The sequence below is a fragment of the Oryx dammah genome, unplaced genomic scaffold (assembly GCF_014754425.2).
Source record: "Oryx dammah isolate SB20612 unplaced genomic scaffold, SCBI_Odam_1.1 HiC_scaffold_25, whole genome shotgun sequence".
Lineage (NCBI taxonomy): Eukaryota > Metazoa > Chordata > Mammalia > Artiodactyla > Bovidae > Oryx > Oryx dammah.
In genome coordinates this window covers 30239724-30260984 of record NW_024070209.1, presented here as the reverse complement: position 1 = coordinate 30260984, position 21261 = coordinate 30239724, and the positions used below count along the sequence as shown (strand labels likewise).

The window sequence follows — 21261 nt, the reverse complement described above, 5'->3', positions numbered from 1 at the left end:
TCACAAATTGTACTTTGATGGTGGTATTTTTCCAGGATGTGCCAAAATACCATGGACACTAACTCCTTCATAGTGAAGCAGTACACATTTGTCTGGGAGCTTCCCAGTTGGCTCAGCAGGAAAGAATTCACCTGCCAATGCAGGAAAGGGAACATGGGTTCAATCGCTAGGTCAGAAAGATTCCCTGAAGAAGGAAGGGGCAACCCACTCCAGTATTCCTGCCTGGAGAATCCCATGGACAGGAAAGCCTGGCAGGCTACAGTCCACGAGGTAGCAAAGAGTTGTATACAACTGAGCATATACACATGTAAGCACGCATTTGCCTGGCAGAGTCAATTGTTTAAGGTTATTGAAATGAATTTCATATCTTAAAAAAAACAGCCCCAGACCTTACAAAAGAAGATATAAGTCCACTGCATATCAAGAATCATTTGAAATACATCTTTAATTTTTAAAAATTCAATATGCAATCTACAAAATACTTTGTTACATGATTATTAAGGCTCAATATGTTTTATATTTGTATTGATGACATAAAATCATATTTTGAGTAAGATATAATAATACTTAGCCATTATTAAGGAAGGCCTCCTGATTGAATTTATAAGAGAAAAAGGGCTATATCAAAACACAAACCCAGAATGAAGGGAATTAAAACCCTACAATTACCTAACACAGAAATCAGGTCAAAATGCCAGCCTTTATTTATGTTAAGAAGGGCTTTTTTTTTTTTTTTTTTTTTTTTAAATGGTAAAAAATTTTTTATTCCCATTAAAAAAAAAAAAAAGGAAATGTCCTTAAATTCAGATCTGTACAACTGATCAGGTAACCATCAAGCCATGAATTCATTTACAGAGTTAATATGATCCTTTGACTGGTAAGGCAACTAGACCAGACCAATTAGAGCAGAGCAACCCATCCCAAACTGGCCAACTGCTTGGAAGTCTGCCATTCAGTCAATTAAACAAAGGACCCCTAATGGGTCAAACTCATAAAGCATTGATCTAAATAAATTACCTAAATTAAAATGCTAGTAAGGAGTAGTTCCTCCTTCATTCACTTCCTTCCTCCCTTCCTGAGCTTAAAAGAAGGAGTTTTTGTCATTGTTGTTTTGAAGATCATCATTTACTTTCTGGAAAAGGAGATTCTACTTTTTAATTTGTAAGTCTAAGTGGACGCTACCTGATTTTTCACTTAGAGCACCAAGATCACATTTGACCTTCTGCCACAGCTCAGGTCAGAAGAACTGTATTAAAAATTCTCTCCACCCAACAGAGAATGTTAACTTAATGCTAAGTGATGAATATTTAAGGACCCTAATAGATGTGCAAATGAGCAATTATGCCGCCGAACCCTGCTGTTCCTACCAACCCCCTTTGCATTGCCACAAAAATTCAACTTGGGCTTCAGTCAGTTTTTTGTTATTATTTTCAGCACTGAATCTTGAGATGCGTCTGAAGGCTGGAGGACTGGTAAATAAATGACTCCAGCAGTGAGGTGCCGGCACATGCTGGCAACCTGGAAAGCCTGAGGGGTGATTAATTGGACCCTATGCTGAAATTACTTTGAGGTGTAAATATTCATTAAGTTCATCCAAATTAGACTCTGAGTTCTTTATGGGCAGGATGCCATAAAACAGATCTGAAAGGACCAGCAGTAATTAACTCAGTTACTGTCCCTGGGACCATGGAGCAGCACCAAGTTCAGCCTGCCTCCACATTTGCTCTGAGCAGATTGAAGTCATTCCAGAATGTGCCACACCAGGTGAGTCAGGATGGTAGAATTTTTTTTTATATGACGCACACACAGATTTGCTCTCGTATATATCTACGGCGAGTCTCAAGCATATGATATTATGAGCGACACGTCAAGTGAAGTTAAAAAGAGCAACACCAATTCATTTTAACAGTCAACTTTTGCATTCTTTGCCTTTACAGTAAAATAATGAAAAGCAGTAAATCTGCTGATTGATATAAACCATCATAAATGTTCATTTTAATTTGCATTTTGAACAGATTAAAATGAATGTAATATAACATTAAATAAAACGTATGAGGGCCAACAGATAATGTTGTTTGGAAGAATACTGTCATGTCAGTTTTGACTCAAAACAGATCTGGTAAATAGAGAAAAATATCTCCTAATCATATTTAAGGATCAACATAAATTGAAGGTGTATTCATTTCATGTTTTTTTCCATGTTTTTCCTACTAAAAAAATATCTAGAACATAGATTTCCTAAATTTAAAAGTCTGACTTCACTATAAACACTTAAAGGAAGTTATAAACAGAATCATAACTGCAAATGCCACTGACTTTTCATTAAAAAAACATTTATCTGACTTTGAAAAATAGAAATATCACTTGTTAGAAATGTAGACAAAATAGTATATTTCAGTTTCCTCATCTTTTAAAGAGAATCACTCTAAACTAAGCAGAATTAGCATAAATAGCATGATAGCAGGGTTAACATAAAATATTCATGATTCAGACTTCTACTTAAGAGAAGCTTGTGTTAATTACAAATAATACTTTATCAAAATACATTCTTAGAGTCTACACTTTTGAGAAGCAACATTCATGGACTATAAAAATTCATTTTTAACATACATTAATATTTTAACTAGAGTCCATACTAGGATTTCATTCTGAAAGGAATCTCTCCAAGCAAAAGGCAGTATGTCTCAGTGACTTGTACTAAAATATGCATAGTAACAGAACTAGCATCTTTGCCGCACATATCAGCATACAAATACATTTTGAAAATAATAATACCACGAGGGAAAGAGAGGTACCAAATACAGCTGATGATTACTCACCAATGTGATAACAAGACAGGAAGATAAATAATTCAGAATCAGAGATAGTTCCACATCTCCATTTTAGCCTGTGGTTTCCACATCATTCTACAATAGCCACGTTTCAGAGAAGAGCAAGAGGGAAAATTAAGTACTTTGGTTTATGTCTCCTTCAACTGCCTTCTCCACTAGCATAGGTGCTAACTTAATAAGAAGAGATGGGGCTGGAGGATAATAAACATGGCATCAATCCAGAGTAGGAAACAATCAGCCACTGAGTAATCAAAAATCAAAAATGCTTTGGCCAGTGGCTGTGAGGTCACACACTGGAGAAGAGTGCCTTTGAGTTCTACTAGGAAATAAAAACATCACAAAAATTCAAGACACATTTTAGATCAAACCCCTGGGGCACAAACATATCAAAAGTATAAAGGATAGATGGTTCGCTTGCAGGTCGAAACTTCCCTAAACACAGCCAGTGATCTATCATTTCCACTCTGCAGTAGTAGCAGGACTTTGTGCTGTTTCTGTGAACTATGCATTTATTTGCAAAGTGGGTCATCGTCACTGACTCTCGCTACTCCTACTGCGTTACACAATCGCCAGCTTTATCCGGGTCTTCTCCATCGATTTTAATCCACTTCTTTTCTATTTCAACCTGTTGCACAAAAGCAAAACAGGAGGAAGCATTAACGACTGCAACACAGCATAACACTTCAGTTCTGGTTTGTAAACCAGCAAGCACTGTGGCCACTTCATCCTCTGCACACAAACAGCCCTTCCACCCTGCCATGCCCATTCCCAAGGGAGGCACACTGCTCCCCTTCTAGACAACAAGTCTCCTAAATCCTTCTTCTAGGGTCAAATCTTGAAGAGGACAAAGTCTCTTCTCAGTCAAACACAGGTGTACACAGAATACACATACTGATAAGACATTTACAAATCTAGCCAGTCTTTCGATCAGTTATATCCCCCAAGTATCATACATCCAGCTTCGGGCCTCCCTGAGATTCAGAGTACACCCAAAATCATCTGTCTAACTAAAACAAACTAGTTTACACTAGTAATCCATCTGGACCAAACCATCCACCTGTCCCTCACCTTTGTCATCTCACCCTTTCAACTGTAATCTCCTCACAGAGTCCCTCCAGGACCACTCTAGATAAGGAAGCCCTCCATCCCTCTCCATGCTGTGACCTTCTTTTATTCTCTTCTTAGAATTTGTCAATTCTTGAAATTATGGTACTTTTTTACTGATTACTTTTTGTTCTGTCACTAAAAGGTAGGCTTTGCGAGGACAGGAACTTCACCTTTGTGTCTCAGCATCTACAGCAGCAGATGGCACTTTGAAATTGCTCAATAAATACTTACTAAATGGAAGATAACATTTTGAAACTGACTGCCATTAAAGCTAAAGAGACTTTGGTATACAATTCTGAGTGGTCCTCTACAAACTATGTGAAACTGGCGCATCCCAGGAATGGCGGATGGTATGAAGTCTCCATGTGCGCTTCACACACATTTCAGTCACACGTGACACTCAGATGCCTAGTGTTACAGGTCAGCTTCCCCAAGAAGCAGACGCTGAGATGGAGACTGGGGTGCAGAAAGCTTACTGTGGAGAGCTCCTGGGTCAACACCTGACTGACACAGAAAGGAGAGGGCAGAGAAAGGGCGAAGGAGGGGAGGGAGGCAAGGGGAGGGAAACGGGAAGGGATGGGGCAGAACAGGAAGGGAGAGAAGCTGGGCTACAAAGCAGTCACAGTAAAGGCTTCAGCCAATCCCCAGAGAGGGATGAAGCTAAGATGGCCCTGCAGGGTTACTGCAACTTGAGGTAGAAGGGTGTTTAGACCCTCGGTCCACCAGTCATTGGACACAGGCTGTCCCAGGAAGGGGATGTGACCTGGAGAGTGGCATATCCATCATCCAGGGCAATTCCCAGCTGCTGAATCAGTCCTTCAGTCTTGAAGGGACGCACAGAATAGCACCCACTCATCATTGGTTTTACCAATACAAAAAACATTATTGGACCTGAACACACAGGCTTCTGAACAGATAGTCCAAAATAAAGAAAAATTCAGACTTAGGTTACTATATTATAGAACCGCTAGTTGGTGCTAATGATATCATATAATCACACCATTTCAAGATACTATGGGAAATGTGTGACAGAGGTTATTTCTATGTCTACTAACTTTGAAGCTGAGAAAGAAAAGCAAGCTTAGGAACAAGTGCAAGTGTACATCACTCTCTAATTCAAACGGCTCCAGAATGCAGATGAGCTGATGGTGAACATTTAAAATTGTGGTGACACAGTAACCCAGCATTTCCCGAAACAGTGCACCACAGAATACTATTACAGAAGATACTGACAGGTGCTTTACAGGAGACAAGATTCCATAATTGGCAAGTAGGGAGAGACTGAGCTAAGTTGAGTAAGTTTCTTTTCTGCAAGACTTCCTTGTTCAACATTAAGTGGACAGCATTCCCTAACTTACTTTTTTCTTAGATCATTATATGGGACATATGTCCCATAGAACACATCTAGGGAAATGTTATTCTGACAAAACCTTTATTACAAATATGCTTCTGAAATGTGAACTTATTTTGAATGCCCTGTTTTTCATTGAGATCTGAGTTAAGTACATGGCACTGTCCTCAGGTTCCTAATGTTCTCGAGAACTGAGGGGAAGAACTAGGCTCACTGGTGACCATCAAGTTTCCACAACTGGGCTCTTTTCTAGGTCTAATACATGCATACACGTGACGTTACTTAAGAGGGCAAGGCAAGGATCCAAAGCCAAATCAGGTCACAGCTTCGAAAGTCCCATCCTAACACCAGGGGCTTTGGGATGTACCTGGATGTTGTAGCAAGCCCGATGATGAATGTGTTTCTGTGGCTGGACATCACTCTCCACCCCCAGAGACCTGACCTCTGTCCTTGAAGCAGTGGTGTCAAGGATCCCAAACTGAACAGTAGCAAATGGATACCAATCGGAGGGAATTTCTTGGTCTGATCCAAGTTCTAGTTTGTAAGACAAACAATGGGGATGATCAGGACCTTGAAGAAAAAAAAATCAAAAGGTCAGTCAAAGCGTTTCAATGGGCAGTGCACATTTCTCATGAGAGTAAAAGGCACGCATCTCTCTTTAATACACATTTCCATTAGCACTCTGGCTGCGAATTCCATTAAATTACATATCTTCAAAATTCACAATCTTGCACTAATTGGGGAGGGGGGGAATCTAACTGCAATTTTTAAGTACTAGCTTTAAAATAAGCACAACTTATCATTATATAGTTACATATGTTAACTCCCAAAATGTTTTCAAGTAGAAGTAGGCTGTTTCTTTTTTCAAAAAGAAAGTTAAGATATTTCATTTAATTATTCAGATAAAACAATGACCAACAACAGTGACAAAAAATATCAAGTTCATACGTACAAAAAAAGATCTTCATGACCCAGATATTCACGATGGTGTGATCACTCATCTAGAGCCAGACATCCTGGAATGTGAAGTCAAGTGGGCCTTAGAAAGCATCACTACGAACAAAGCTAGTGGAGATGATGGAATTCCAGTGGAGCTATTTCAAATCCTGAAAGATGATGCTGTGAAAGTGCTGCATTCAATATGCCAGCAAATTTGGAAAACTCAGCAGTGGCCACAGGACTGGAAAAGGTCAGTTTTCATTCCAATCCCAAAGAAAGCAATGCCAAAGAATGCTCAAACTACTACACAATTGCACTCATCTCACACGCTAGTAAAGAAATGCTCAAAATTCTCCAAGCCAGGCTTCAGCAATACATGAACCGTGAACTTTCAGATGTTCAAGCTGGTTTTCAAAAAACCAGAGATCAAATTGCCAACATCCGCTGGGTCATGGAAAAAGCAAGAGAGTTCCAGAAAAACATCTATTTCTGCTTTATTGACTATGCCAAAGCCTTTGACTGTGTGGTTCACAGTAAACTGGAAAATTCTGAAAGAGATGGGAATACCAGACCACCTGACCTGCCTCTTGAGAAACCTATATGCAGGTCAGGAAGCAACAGTTAGAACTGGACATGGAACAACAGACTGGTTCCAAATAGGAAAAGGAGTATATCAAGGCTGTATAATGTCACCCTGCTTATTTAACTTACATGCAGAGTACATCATGAGAAACACTGGGCTGGATGAAACAAAAGCTGGAATCAGGATTGCCGGGAGAAATATCAATAACCTCAGATATGCAGATGACATCATCCTTATGGCAGAAAGTGAAGAGGAACGAAAGAGCCTCTTGATGAAAGTGAAAGAGGAGAGTGAAAAAGTTGGTTTAAAACTCAGCATTCAGAAAAATAAGATCATGGCATCCAGTCCCATCACTTCAAGGCAAATAGATGGGGAAACAGTGGAAACAGTGTCAGACTTTATTTTGGGGGTTCCAAAATCACTGCAAATGGTGATTGCAGCTATGAAATTAAAAGATACTTACTCCTTGGAAGAAAAGTTATGAGCAACCTAGACAGCATGTTGAAAAGCAGAGACATTACTTTGCCAACAAAGGTCCATCTAGTCAAGGCTATGGTTTTTCCAGTAGTCATGTATGGATGTGACAGTTGGACTATAAAGAAAGCTGAGCACCGAAGAATTGATGCTTTCGAACTATGGTGTTGGAGAAGACTCTTGAGAGTCCCTTGGACTGCAAGGAGATCCAACCAGTCCATCCTAAAGGAGATCAGTCCTGCGTATTCATTGGAAGGACTGATGTTGAAGCTGAAACTCCAATACTCTGGCCACCTGATGTGAAGAGCTGACTCATTTGAAAAGACCCTGATGCTGGGAAAGATTGAAAGCGGGAGGAGAAGGGGACGACAGAAGATGAGATGGCTGGATGGCATCACTGACTTGATGGACATGAGTTTGAGTGAACTCCGGGAGTTGGTGATGGACAGGGAGGCCTGGCGTGCTGTGATTCATGGGGTCACAAAGAGTTGGACGTGACTGAGTCACTGAACGAAACATATGTGAGTGCCTTCCATTGAGTGATTCTAATTCAGAATAACAGAATAACAGAAGTGTGCTAAGTTTTTTAAATTAAAAGATGAGTATTTAAATTAAGCATCATTGTTGGGCTACAATGCACATAAAAGTGAAAAGTGAAGTCGTGTCCAACTCTTTGTGACCCCATGGACTGTAGCCTACCAGGCTTCTCTGTCCATGGGATTCTCCAGGCAAGAATACTGGAGTGGGTCACCATTTCCTTCTCCAGGGGATCTTCCCGACCCAGGGATCGAACCCGGGTCTCCCACATCGGAGGCAGACGCTTTAACCTCTGAGCCACCAGGGAAGCACAATGCACATAAGATGTATTTAAAAAGAAAGCTTTCCCTAAGTAGACTAAGATCTTATAATTCTTAATTTTTTTCATTTTCTTACCATTCTATTTATTGATAATGCAAAGGAAAATTTCACAGTAAATTAAGTCATTTTATAAAGAATTATGGTTTTTTTAAAGTTCAACTTACTGAATTTTTTCTTGCATTTCAGAAAAGATTATAAGCCAAGGATTCTTTTTTTTTAGTGAGACATTAATTTTGAGTACCTTAATTCCCACTTACCCTCCTCAAAGCTTTGACTGGAACAAATGTTCAGTGTGGAGATGGGCATACTGACTTTCAATGTTTCCATGTAATATTTTCCTTCACTTAGTTTGCTTTGCCATGTATTGAGCATCTCCTCTATACCAAACCAGACTCTGCCAGACCTTAGATATCAGATATACACAAAAACTTTTAAGAGGGGTTATATACTGTGTGTTTATGTATGTGTGCTACAGCGAAGTTAAAGTATTTTCAATGTAATCACTGCAGTAACTCTACAAATGTTCCACGATTCTGTTCCATCAGTCCACAGTGTCTGCACTTCCCATGTAGCTGTGTGTGCTAAGTCGCTCTAGTCATATTCGACTGTGTGTGACCCTATGGACAGTCGCCCATCAGGCTCCTCGGTCCATGAGGTTCTCCAGGCAAGAATACTAGAGTGCATTCCCATTTCCTCCTCCAGGGGATCTACCCTCGGGGCATATTCCATCTCCATATTCCTTGTAGCTATCTTTACTTAGGCAAGAGATAATAATAATTTCAAAAGCCAGATTAAATTACTATACCACTGACATGACCAAGAAAGAACATTTCTATCAAAAGATAGCTTTAGGCACAAAAACAAGAATTTAAAGGATTTCACTTAATTCTTAAAAGATAAATTGCCTTTAATGCCTTACAACCTGCTTCTTATAGAGAGACTAATGGAACTGTAAGGCTATAAAAGCCCTTGAGAAGTCACCCATCAACAGATGCTGATTAGCGTCTCCACCACTCACTTGTAGGGCAAGACAACAGCGGCCTCAGGGTTGCTTTACCCTACCCAGGTCACTGTAGTCAAGTGACAATTTTATTAACACACACACAGCCCCCTCAGGGGAGAGTCCACAATCCATTAGCTTTTCTAGCCTTCTGTCCACAGGATACAGTAAGTTTATTTAAACTTAATTCAAGCACTCTTCAGTCCTTTATGCACATAAACACTCGACTCCAGAAGCCCAGGATCAGATCCCAGCTCTGCTACTTGAAATATGTGTGAGACCCTTCGCAAGTTATTTGATCGCTGCAAGCCTCAGTTTCCCGGCTGAAAATGAGTGTGATGATGGTAACAGTATAAACCTTATGGGGTTGCTGTGAGGACTGAGCAAGCCGGCTGGCATACACAGCGTAGAGCCGGAGAACACTAGGTATTTAGTCACTCAGTCATGTCCAGCTCTTTGTGACCCCATGGACTGTAGCCCACCAGGCTCCTCTGTCCATGGGATTCTCCAGGCAAGAATACTGGAGTGGGTTGCCATGCCCTCCTCCAGGGGACCTTCCCAGCCCAGGGATCGAAACCAGGTTTCTGCATTGCAGGCGGATTCTTTACCGTCTTGAGAGTTGCACTGTTAGAAGTGCAAAGTGCTATTCGATTATAAATTCCATATTATCACTTAATGACTATAATTCTGCTAATGAAAGGACTGTGAATTCTACACTTTTAGAGCTGAAAATAATACTAAAGATGATCTAATCTGACACTCACATTTTAAAGAAAAATTCTTGTGGAATTTTGCAATTAAAATAACCCAACTTTAACACCTAGTACTCCAAAAATAGGTTTAGGAAAAAAACCTTTCTATCCACTTTTCTTTAAAAAAAAAAAGAAGGTTAAAAGATAAAGAACTTTTTTCCGACATATATTTTCTTGGCTTTTAAAACTCTACAATGTTTAGTAACTCACATTCCCTTTGAACTTTGATATCTATAAAGAAAAGTATTATGTCTATCCTTAGAGCAAGTCTGGCACATTTGGAGCTGAAAGGCTATTTGTGGAATTTACAAGTGAATAACTAAGAGATAGAGGAAAATCATGCTCTTTATCTCAGTACTGACCACCAGGGGGCACTCTCAGGCTTTGGTAATCAGTCTCTCACCGCCTTCTAAGGACTATGCACGCAAATCACAAGATCTATTTAGGTCTAGTAGATACCTAGTCCTTCTTGAACCAAAATATTTTACATCTGAAACTGAACTGGTGAGAGTTGGAGGGAATGAATAGTAGGAGGGTGACACCAGTGGAGGAGGAGAGAAAAACCAATGTACTGAAGAGACAGCAAAGAAAAAAATAATAGCAGGATGTATTTTAAAATTGGTAAAACCAGGAGAGTGGAGATAGACATATGTTAATTGACCCTCCACCATTCTCACCTCTCTCTCTAATCTTATGCTACCATACGCTGCACTTTGCTGGAGCAGCCGTGAAGAGATACCCCACGCCCAAGGTAAGAGAAACCCAGGTAAGAAAGTAGGTGTTGCAAGAGGGCATCAGAGGGCAGACACACTGAAACAATAATCACAGAAAACTAGTCAATCTAATCACACTAGGACCACAGCCTTGTCTAACTCAATGGAGCTAAGCCATGCCTGTGGGGCCACCCAAGATGGGCGGGTCATGGTGGAGAGGTCTGACAGAATGTGGTCCGCTGGAGAAGGGAATGGCAAACCACTTCAGTATTCTTGCCTTGAGAACCCTATGAACCATATGAAGACAAATGACAGGATACTGAAAGAGGAACTCCCCAGGTCAGTAGGTGCCCAATATGCTACTGGAGATCAGTGGAGAAATAACTCCAGAAAGAATGAAGGGATGGAGCCAAAGCGAAAACAATACCCATCTGTGGATGTGACTGGTGATAGAAGCAAGGTCCGATGCTGTAAAAAGCAATACTGCATAGGAACCTGGAAGGTCAGGTCCATGAATCAAGGCAAATTGGAAGTGGTCAAACAGGAGATGGCAAGAGTGAACATCGACATTCTAGGAATCAGCGAACTAAAAAGGACTGGAATGGGTGAATTTAACTCAGATGACCATTATATCTACTACTGCGGGCAGGAATCACGCTGAAGAAATGGAGTAGCCATCATGGTCAACAAGAGAGTCTGAAATGCGGTACTTGGATGCAATCTCAAAAATGACAGAATGATCTCTGTTCGTTTCCAAGGCAAACCATTCAATATCACAGTAATCCAAGTCTATGTCCCAACCAGTAACACTGAAGAAGCTGAAATTGAATGGTTCTATGAAGACCTACAAGACCTTTTAAAATAACACACAAAAAAGATATCCTTTTCATTATAGGGAACTGGAATGCAAAAGTAGGAAGTCAAGAAACATCTGGAGTAACAGGCAAATTTGGCCTTGGAATACGGAATGAAGCAGGGCAAAGACTAACAGAGTTTTGCCAAGAAAATGCACTGTTCATAGCAAACACCCTCTTCCAACCACACAGAGAAGACTCTACACATGGACATTACCAGATGGCCAACACCAAAATCAGACTGATTATATTCTTTGCAGCCAAAGATGGAGAAGCTGTATATAGTCAACAAAAACAAGACCAGGAGCTGACTGTGGCTCAGATCATGAACTCCTTATTGCCAAATTCAGACTTAAACTGAAGAAAGTAGGGAAAACCACTAGATCATTCAGGTATGACCTAAATTAAATCCCTTATGATTATACAGTGGAAGTGAGAAATAGATTTCAGGGACTAGATCTGATAGATAGAGTGCCTGATGAACTACAGACGGAGGCTCGTGACATTGTACAGGAGACAGGGATCAAGACCATCCCCATGGAAAAGAAATGCAAAAAAGCAAAATGGCTGTCTGAGGAGGCCTTACAAATAGCTGTGAAAAGAAGAGAGGTGAAAAGCAAAGGAGAAAAGGAAAGATATAAGCATCTGAATGCAGAGTTCCAAAGAATAGCAAGAAGAGATAAGAAAGCCTTCCTCAGCGATCAATGCAAAGAAATAGAGGCAAACAACAGAATGGGAAAGACTAGAGTTCTCTTCAAGAAAATTAGAGATACCAAGGGAACATTTCATGCAAAGTTGGGCTCGACAAAGGACAGAAATAGTATGGACCTAAGAGAAGCAGAAGATACTAAGAAGAGGTGGCAAGAATACACAGAACTGTACAAAAAAGATCTTCATGACCCAGATAATCACGATGGTATGATCACTCACCTAGAGCCAGACATCCTGGAATGTGAAGTCAAGTGGGCCTTAGGAAGCATCACTATGAACAAAGCTAGTGGAGGTGATGGAATTCCAGTTGAGCTATTTCAAACCCTGAAAGATAATGCTGTCAAAATGCTGCACTCAATATGCCAGCACATTTGGAAAACTCAACAGTGGCCACAGGACTGGAAAAGGTCAGTTTTCATTCCAATCCCAAAAAAAAGGCAGTGCCAAAGAATGCTCAAACTACCACACAATTGCACTCATCTCACACGCTAGTAAAGTAATGCTCAAAATCCTCCAAGCCAGGCTTCAGCAATACATGAACTGTGAACTTCCAGATGTTCAAGCTGGTTTTAGAAAAGGCAGAGGAACCAGAGATCAAATTGCCAACATCCACTGGATCATGGAAAAAGCAAGAGAGTTCCAGAAAAACATCTATTTCTGCTTTATTGACTATACCAAAGCCTTTGATTGTGTGGATCACAAGAAACTGTGGAAAATTCTGAAAGAGATGGGAATACCAGATCACCTGACCTGCCTCTTGAGAAATCTGTATGCAGGCCAGGAAGCAACAGTTAGAACTGGACATGGAACAACAGACTGGTTCCAAATAGGAAAAGGAGTACATCAAGGCTGTATATTGTCACCCTGCTTATTTAACTTCTATGCAGAGTACATCATGAGAAATGCTGGACTGGAAGAAGCACAAGCTGGAATCAGGATTGCCGGGAGAAATATCAATCACCTCAGATATGCAGATGACACCACCCTTATGGCAGAAAGTGAAGAGGAACTAAAAAGCCTCTTGATGAAAGTGAAAGTGGAGAGTGAAAAAGTTGGCTTAAAGCTCAACATTCAAAAAACGAAGATCATGGCATCTGGTCCCATCACTTCATGGGAAATAGATGGGGAAACAGTGGAAACAGTGTCAGACTTTATTTTTCTGGGCTCCAAAATCATTGCAGATGGTGACTGCAGCCATGAAATTAAAAGACACTTACTGCTTGGAAGCAAAGTTATGACCAACCTAGATAGCATGTTGAAAAGCAAAGACATTACTTTGCCGACTAAGGTCTGTCTAGTCAAGGCTATGGTTTTCCTGTGGTCATGTATGGATGTTGAGAGTTGGACTGTGAAGAAAGTTGAGCGCCGAAGAATTGATGCTTTTGAACTGTGGTGTTGGAGAAGACTCCTGAGAGTCCTTTGGACTGCAAGGAGATCCAACCAGTCCATTCTGAAGGAGATCAACCCTGGGATTTCTTTGGAAGGAATGATGCTAAAGCTGAAACTCCAGGACTTTGGCCACCTCATGTGAAGAGTTGACTCATTGGAAAAGACTCTGATGCTGGGAGGGATTGGGGGCAGGAGGAGAAGGGGACGACAGAGGATGAGATGGCTGGATGGCATCATGACTCGATGGACGTGAGTCTGAGTGAACTCCGGGAGATGGTGATGGACAGGGAGGCCTGGCGTGCTGCGATTCACAGGGTCTCAGAGTTGGACACGACTGAGCGACTGAACTGAACTGAACTGACATATGCGCCCTCTGTGGCTAAGGAGTTTTTTCCTGTCCTCATTCTCTCCCCCTACTTCCTCCGTTTTCCTCTCTCTCCCTCCTCGTCTTTATCCACCGCCTTCTCCTCCTTCTTTGTCTTTTCCACCCCTAGCAAAACCTGTGCTCAAGCAAAGTCCTCTGTTGTCATTCACACCTTAGCCTGAATGAACGATCTGGGGCCAACCTTTGTTTAAAGTGAAAGGCTCACTCACTGTTAAATGGCGTGATGGCAGAAAAGATAGTTAAGGAGGCAACATCCCGCCTCCCCTAAAATCACGAGTGACTTCACCAACAGGCAAGGTCAATATTGATCTCACAAATCCCCAAGAAAGGGGCATTTTTTGTTTGTTTGTTTTTCATGAGTACAAGTACTTCATATAGTCTTTTTAGTTTCCTTTTTAATTTTTTTTTTCCTAACAGTGTAGGTTTTTCAGAAGCTAGCTTGAAAGGGTAACGTTTTAAAGAACTTCTTTTAAAATCCTCTCTAAATACCCAGGTGATCTTTAAAATCATACAGAAACATCAAGATGCATTCCAACTCCCTGCTCCTCTGCATGAGGCCCACGGCCAGCAGCCCCAGCATCGCTGGAGCATGCGTGGGAGACACAGCATGGGGAGACCTACCTGCCGAATCAGAGTCCACATTCTAACAAGGCGATTCATGTGCACGCCAACACTTGAGAAGCACTGCCTCAGGATAAAGACTTCCTCCCTACCCTAGCCTTACTCTATGCTTCTCAAGAAGAACGTGGCAGGAAGCCTCTTAGTCTTTGCATTTCCACCCCTTACCAGCCCTGTGGTGGAGAAGCCTCGGTGACAAGTCCACATGCCTCCAGAAGTGTCCAGCCCCAGCCTGGCTCAGGGCTCCCCCTCCCCCCAGACTCCACTGGTCACAGCTTCACTGCCTTCGCAGTGGGCCTCCTCTTGGTGCACAGGCCTGATCTGAATGAAGCAGCTTTGATCCCAAGGGATTTATTTGGTCAGTGAGTTCTCACTATGTAGTTGGCTGGAATGCTTGTACAACATCTTTCTGCATGAGCCTGGTGCGAGGACAGTCCTCCACAAGAATTCCCAAAGGCCAGGACCAAGTCCAGCGAGCCTCTCTGGGAATGCATTCTTCTAACTGTCCTCAGTGAGCGCAACTGCTGGTAAATGCAGATGGGAGGGTAGTAAGGGAGCTCTAGAAGACACAGGATGCAGAGAGCAGGGAGGACTAATGCCTAGGAGGCCAGGACAGTTCTCCCAGGAGAGGGACCAGGCCAGCGGCGTGAAGAGCCCCTCACAAGCACCCATACCTGGGCCTCAGGCCTGGAGTCTGCTTGGTGGGGATGAGGCCTATATGTGGTATTTTAAATATTAAAGCTCTAATGATTCTAGACTCTAACATGGAGTCAGGGCTGGAAACAGATTTTAAAAGGAGTGAGGAAAGGCTATCTTAGCTAATGGCACCACTGCCCATCTTTTCGTAAAAGCCAGAGGCCCTGACCTCCTCCCAGCTCCTCCCTTCCCCGCGAGCCCACAGACCGCCCACCACTGTCTCGGGCTCACCCTTCACCTCTTCTTTTGTCTCAGTTCTCCCACTGCCCCCTCCCCTGTCTCATTCAGTCCCTCTTCCTCCTACCAGCCTCCCGTTACTTTAATCTACTTCTGAATCTCTCCTCCACAATGTACGCCTGACTTTCTAAAACAAGGCAGAATTCTGTCACAAATGTGCCTGAAAACATTCCAGAGGCCCTGTTGACAATCTCCACACCCCACAGCATGGCTCACAACACTTTTCGCATCCTGGTTTCCTCTCCAACTCTCCCCTCAGTCCTGAAACTCAGGTAAGATCCCCAATCGACACGCCTGAGTTTCTGCTGTTTCTGTCTTGACGGAATCTCACTGATTCTCACAGGCCAAGCTGAAGCATCCCCTCTCCAGCAGAGCCTTCCCTACCCATCCCCCTGCGGCTGATCACCCCTTCCTCTGGGGTCATCAGGTATGTCGGTACATGCCTGCAATAGAAGAGAGCACAGTGCCATCCAGCGTCTGCCTCACCCATCAGACATCTGTTTCTGGACAGCAGGGAACAAACATGTTTGTATCTGTGTCCCCCGAGCACCCAGCACAGAGTCTGTACCTACAGGAAATTTCGTGGGTGTTGGTGGAATAGATGCATGAATGAGAGAGCCCTCTCACTAAATTCTTGTTGAATGGATCAATTACCTATACCATTAATTCTGAGAAAATGCAGTATTCTGAACAGGATCACTTTTACAAGAAGCTTTATATATGTTGTTTCCCTTCTAAAATCAGAAAAGGATGCATGGGTTCTCAGTTTGAAAAAGAAGTGTGGTTGCCCCAGCAGGTCTAGGCTGCACAAGACAGAGCAGCTGGAGTGAGCTCCCTGCACACCTTGCCCCCTGACCTCAGCCAGACAAGCCAGCAGGCTGAACCCTCAGAGGCGAAATCATTCTTCACATCTGTGCAAAAGCTACACTTGACCTTTTGTTCCAGGTCCAGTGACCATCTCTAGGACTAAAGGAGAACAACAGGAGTCGGGTTATCACCCAGACCTCAGGAAACATCTCTGGACCGAGGAGATTACAGTCAGCGTTCCAGCCTGCTTCCCCCTCTTTCCCTTTGTGTTTAGCAAAATAAAATTCACAAATAACTGAGAGTAGATCCCTTGGAACCACATACTCAAAACCTCACATTTGTTTCCCTGGGAGGAAGATAATCTGAGAATAGTTTTAACTTGTTCCTCCAGCAATGTTATCAAGAAGTCAGGAAACAGTCCCTAAATGGATTATATCATGGAAGACAATCCCATCACATTCGAGTTGACCAGGAGGTGCCCTTAGAGGCCGCACCTGTGAGCGTACTACCCCATCACTGCCTCTCCCCGCCTGGGCTCTCCTGGCTATTTCTTGGAACTAGAAGGTAACTACGAACTACTGCGAGTCCAGAGAACACTTTGGAGGGGAACTGGGCATAAAAGGAGAAGAGCAACAAGTTCTGTCGGAAAGGGCTACTGAGCAGGGGCTTCCCTTCAGCACAGGGGCCTGGGCTTGTCAGCCACCAGCTGTGTCTCTCACCTGCCAGGCCCTGTCCATAACTCAAGCCGCAATTAGTTGAGAGATGTTAAGCCAGAAAACTGCAGGGTACAGACAAGATGGCACGCTGCCCCTAAGGTCCACTGTAGTCTGTGGCTTGTTCTTCCTGCCCCAAAACATTGCAAGACCTGCAGAGCAGTGTCCCTCCACTCAGGCTACACATGAGGTTCACCTGGGCCCCTACCCAAGACATTCTGATTTAACTGGCATAGAGGCGAGGCTGAATGGGCTTCCCTCGAGGCTCAGTGGTAAATAATCCTCCTGCCAATGCAGGAGACACGGGTTTGATCCCTGGGTGGGCAATATTCCCTGGAGGAGGAAATGGCAACCCACTCCAGTATGCTTGCCTGGGAAATCACATGGACAGAGGAGCCTGGCAGTACAGCTTTGCAGTCCATGGGGTTGCAAAGAGTCACACATAACTGAGCATAGCAGAGCAGGCTACTCTAACAGATAGCCAGTTTTGAAGAACATTGCTGGAGGTCTACCCCAAATAAAAATGCTTCCTCTGAAGTCTACAGTGTGGAGGTTTGTTTTAATGAAATCAAATTTCCCTGAAGGACTAGTCCAGCTGAGAGCTAGTTGAAAGTAGGAAACAATCTTACTTCTCTTGAGCCCAAGCACCTGATGAGGCAGTTGGAATACAAAAAGTGCTCAATAAAGGTTTGCTGAAATGATGAATGCATCAACTCAAAAGCTCCAAACCTGCCCCCAACTTAGCTCCAAAGCCCAGTGTTCTGCTAGAAATAACTGAACTAAAACAGCGAGCAGCCCTAATTTCAAATTTTGCTTTTTTGCTTTATGATGTTACACCCACACTAACTTACTGCGCCTGCATGCTAAGTCGCTTCAGTCATATCCGACTCCATGTGACCCTAAGGACTGTAGCTGGCCATGCTCCTCTGTTCAAGAGAATCTCCAGGCAAGAATACTGGAGTGAGTTGCCATGCTCTCCTCCAGGGGATCTTCCCAACCCAGGGATCAAACCCAGATCTCTTATGTCTGCTCCATTGGCAAGTGGTTCTTCACCGCTGGTGCCACCTGGGAAGCCCCCACTAACTTACTACTTTAAAATAAATGCAATGCTAGAACTGTCTGTTCAAATTTCTAAACTTCTAGATTCACTGTTTTCTTTGCAAAATAAAAAAAGTGACTGTTTCAATGCTTAATTAAAATTAAAACAACTTGTCAAGATGGTCAAATTGGTCAATTCAGCAAAAGAAATTAACTTGGGTAAAGATAAAAGGCAGTCTTATTTCAAGGTAAAAGTGAAACTGAAAGTCGCTAAGTCATATTGACTTTGCGACCCCATACACAGTCTATGGAATTCTCCAAGCCAGAATACTGGAGTGGGAGCCTTTCCTTCTCCAAGGGATCTTCCCAACCCAGGGAAGGAACCCAGGTCTCCCACATTGCAGGCGGGTTCTTTACCAGCTAAGCCACAAGGAAAGCCAAAGAATACTCGAGTGGGTTAGCCTATCTCTTCTCCAGCAGATGTTCCCGACCCAAGAATCAAACCGGGGTCTCCTGCTTTGCAGGCGGATTCTTTACCAACTGAGCTATCACTTGAAACAAGGAGGAAGTCTTGGTACTGGCTGAGAATATAAAAGGTTCAAGTATATTCAAGGATGACAAATCTTAAAAGGTTAACTAGGAATCTAAGCTATATGAACAATAATTTTAATATCTGAGGTTGATGTGAAGATGTCCAACTAGAAATTTTCCCTCAGTATCACTATCCATAATAAAATCCTAGCTTTGGATAGTAGTTCTTACCCTATTTAAAAAAAAAATTCAGTTAAACTTATCTGGTAGAAATAGGTATAAAGGGACAAAATAAGTCAGTTGTTTGACTAAATGTTCCATCTCCTACCCACTGATGTAATAAGCATGGCCTTAGCTGACTGACATTATCATCTGCCTCAGTCTGGTTTCAACCCAAGGAGGAGGGTGAAAACATTTAAGAGATTTCATACGAAAATCAGCTTAGCGTGTCGAATATTTACTTGAATTTTTATCAGGAAGCCGGTCTATCTTCCATACCACAGCCCGGTAGGCACTCTCATATTTTGCGGACCCCACCGTGACCTGTATGACAGGTTCAGATTCAAGTTCATGTAAACTCCCCAGACAGGCCCGGCGGTTCATTTTGGCTTTCAGGGACTTCTGCCTCTGGAGGTTCATGGTCCAGAGGGCCTTGATCCACTGAGACGGGACAGGAAAGTGTATCATTATGTTGTCACAGGACCTCAAGGAACCGGCCTGGGATGGTCTCTGGACCAACGGGGCCATGTTGACGAAGGCCTGAAGCTCCACATACGCCCCCTGGACAACCACTACCGACTTCAGGGAAAAGGGAAGATCTTCCCCGCTGTGTGAAGTTTTGAAACGCATCAGCTCAAACCTGCAGGCATCCAGAGGTACAAACTTAATGATTCTTGATTGCTCAAATTCTTGTGCATTCACACACTTATGAAAATGACAGTCAAGAATATCAATCCCCTTCTTTTCTGGATCTTTCTCAAAATAGCGTTCATTTCGCTTCTGTAGCTCATGGTCATTCAAGGTTAAAAAGCATTCAGTGTTGCCATTCACAAAGCAGAGGCAAGAGATTTGAGTTATCACAGCACTTTCAACCAACTTTCCTTCTTCTTTAGTGATTTTACCCCAGAAGTTGTCCACAATTTCCAGGAAAATTTCTTGCTCCTCATAGTTCTTCTTTGGTTTTGAAACAGCTGGCAGCTTTATCAGCTCCTCCTCCACAGTGGTCAGAAAGTCGAGGAAGTCATGGTACTCTGTGGACCCCAACTTCAGCATTTGTTCTACGTCTGGTTCGTGAACTACTTCTGTCTTAGAATGGTATTTCCTTTTTTCTGTGTAAGACACATGTTCAATCTTCACAGTATGGATTTTTCCTGCCACACTAAAGTTCTCAACTTTGGGTTCAGAAAGCCTGCAGTATGGATCGAGCTGTAACTCTTTAAATGGTTTTTCTAACCCCTTCTCATAATACATTTGCAAAATTCCTCCAGGTAAGACTTTTAGAAACATTGGCCCCCACTGACGAGAAGACATCATGTTCTTCTTCTCCGGAATTCTCATCATGAAAGGCCATCCAGCTTTCGGCTGACTCCTGAAGAGCATGTGGGGGACAAAGGAAGAGGCAGCGTCTTCCGCATACAGACGCTGCACAGAGAGATTTGCAAATGAGTCTTGGTTCTCAGCTGACTGGAGATATTCAAGCTTCTCACAGATATAGCTGAGTGAACACTGATTTAAGCCTTTCTGATCCACAGGCACCTCTTTGTCTCTTGATGGGAAGATCTTTCTGCTTCCTGGAGGGTCAAAGGTGAGCTGGGAAGCACTGCCTTCATCTTTCCAAAACGGACTTGAAAAGGCACAGTCTTCCCGAAAATACTGAAATTGGGGAGTATCACTTTGGAACCCTTCAGCCTGGTGAGGGCTCATTTCATCTGCAAGACCCACTTTGGAGGCTGGATGTATACATGAGTGGTCGCTGGGTAAGGAAGCTTGGGAGAAACAGGTTGGCTTAGTAGCCAGTGAGGAAGAACCTGTCGCTGTTATAAATGGACTGCTTGAAGATGATTCTGGAATAGGATAAAGCACATGAGTCCCTGCTTTGGGGATGCCAGGAAAACCTGGGAAGTCTTTGGTAGGTGTAGAAAGAGGAGAGTTACTTGGAGGTCCTGGACTGAAGTAAAAGTCTACGATGGGAGAGGAGAGAGGGGTGCTGCTGGTAGAGGAAGATCCACTGGGAAACTCCTTAGGGCCAGAAAGGTTCAGTTTAAGTCCATTTGGCCGACAAATGCCTTGATTCTCCAGAGGGAAATTCTTTGACTTTTGAGAAGACTGAAAAGTGGGGTCATCATCAAATGTGACCCAGTTGCCTGGGTTCGTGGAACACATCTTTGGGCTCAGACTGTGGTCTTGCCAATGAATCAGATATGTTGTCTCTGTTAAAGGAGAAAGAGAAAATAATATAAAATGAGGGGGAAAAAATTCAAGTTACTAGAGGTCTTCATTCTGAGAAATACTTGGATTTTAAAATATCCAGATTTATAGATTAACTGAGTTTAAAGAAATGCCTGAAACAGTAACAGTTTGATGGCTGAATGGATTAAAAAGAAACAAGATCTAAATGTACATTGTTTATAAGAGACCCACTTTAGATTTAAAAAATACACAGGCTGAAAGTGAA

At 42.7% G+C, this 21261-nt stretch overlaps 1 protein-coding gene across 1 annotated transcript in view; it reads right to left on the bottom strand.

The window, feature by feature from the left end:
- Window positions 1-427: 427 nt before the first annotated feature.
- Window positions 428-21261, bottom strand: part of STON1 (stonin 1) — a 59078-nt gene continuing 38244 nt past the window's right edge. Inside the window, exons 2-4 of the mRNA XM_040224767.1 lie at window positions 19049-21016; window positions 5657-5859; window positions 428-3456 (exon numbers count right to left, since the gene is read on the bottom strand). Coding sequence (XP_040080701.1) covers window positions 3382-3456; window positions 5657-5859; window positions 19049-20969 — 2199 coding nt within the window. The 5' untranslated portion in view covers window positions 20970-21016 and the 3' untranslated portion in view covers window positions 428-3381. The remainder of the gene's footprint in view (window positions 3457-5656; window positions 5860-19048; window positions 21017-21261) is intronic.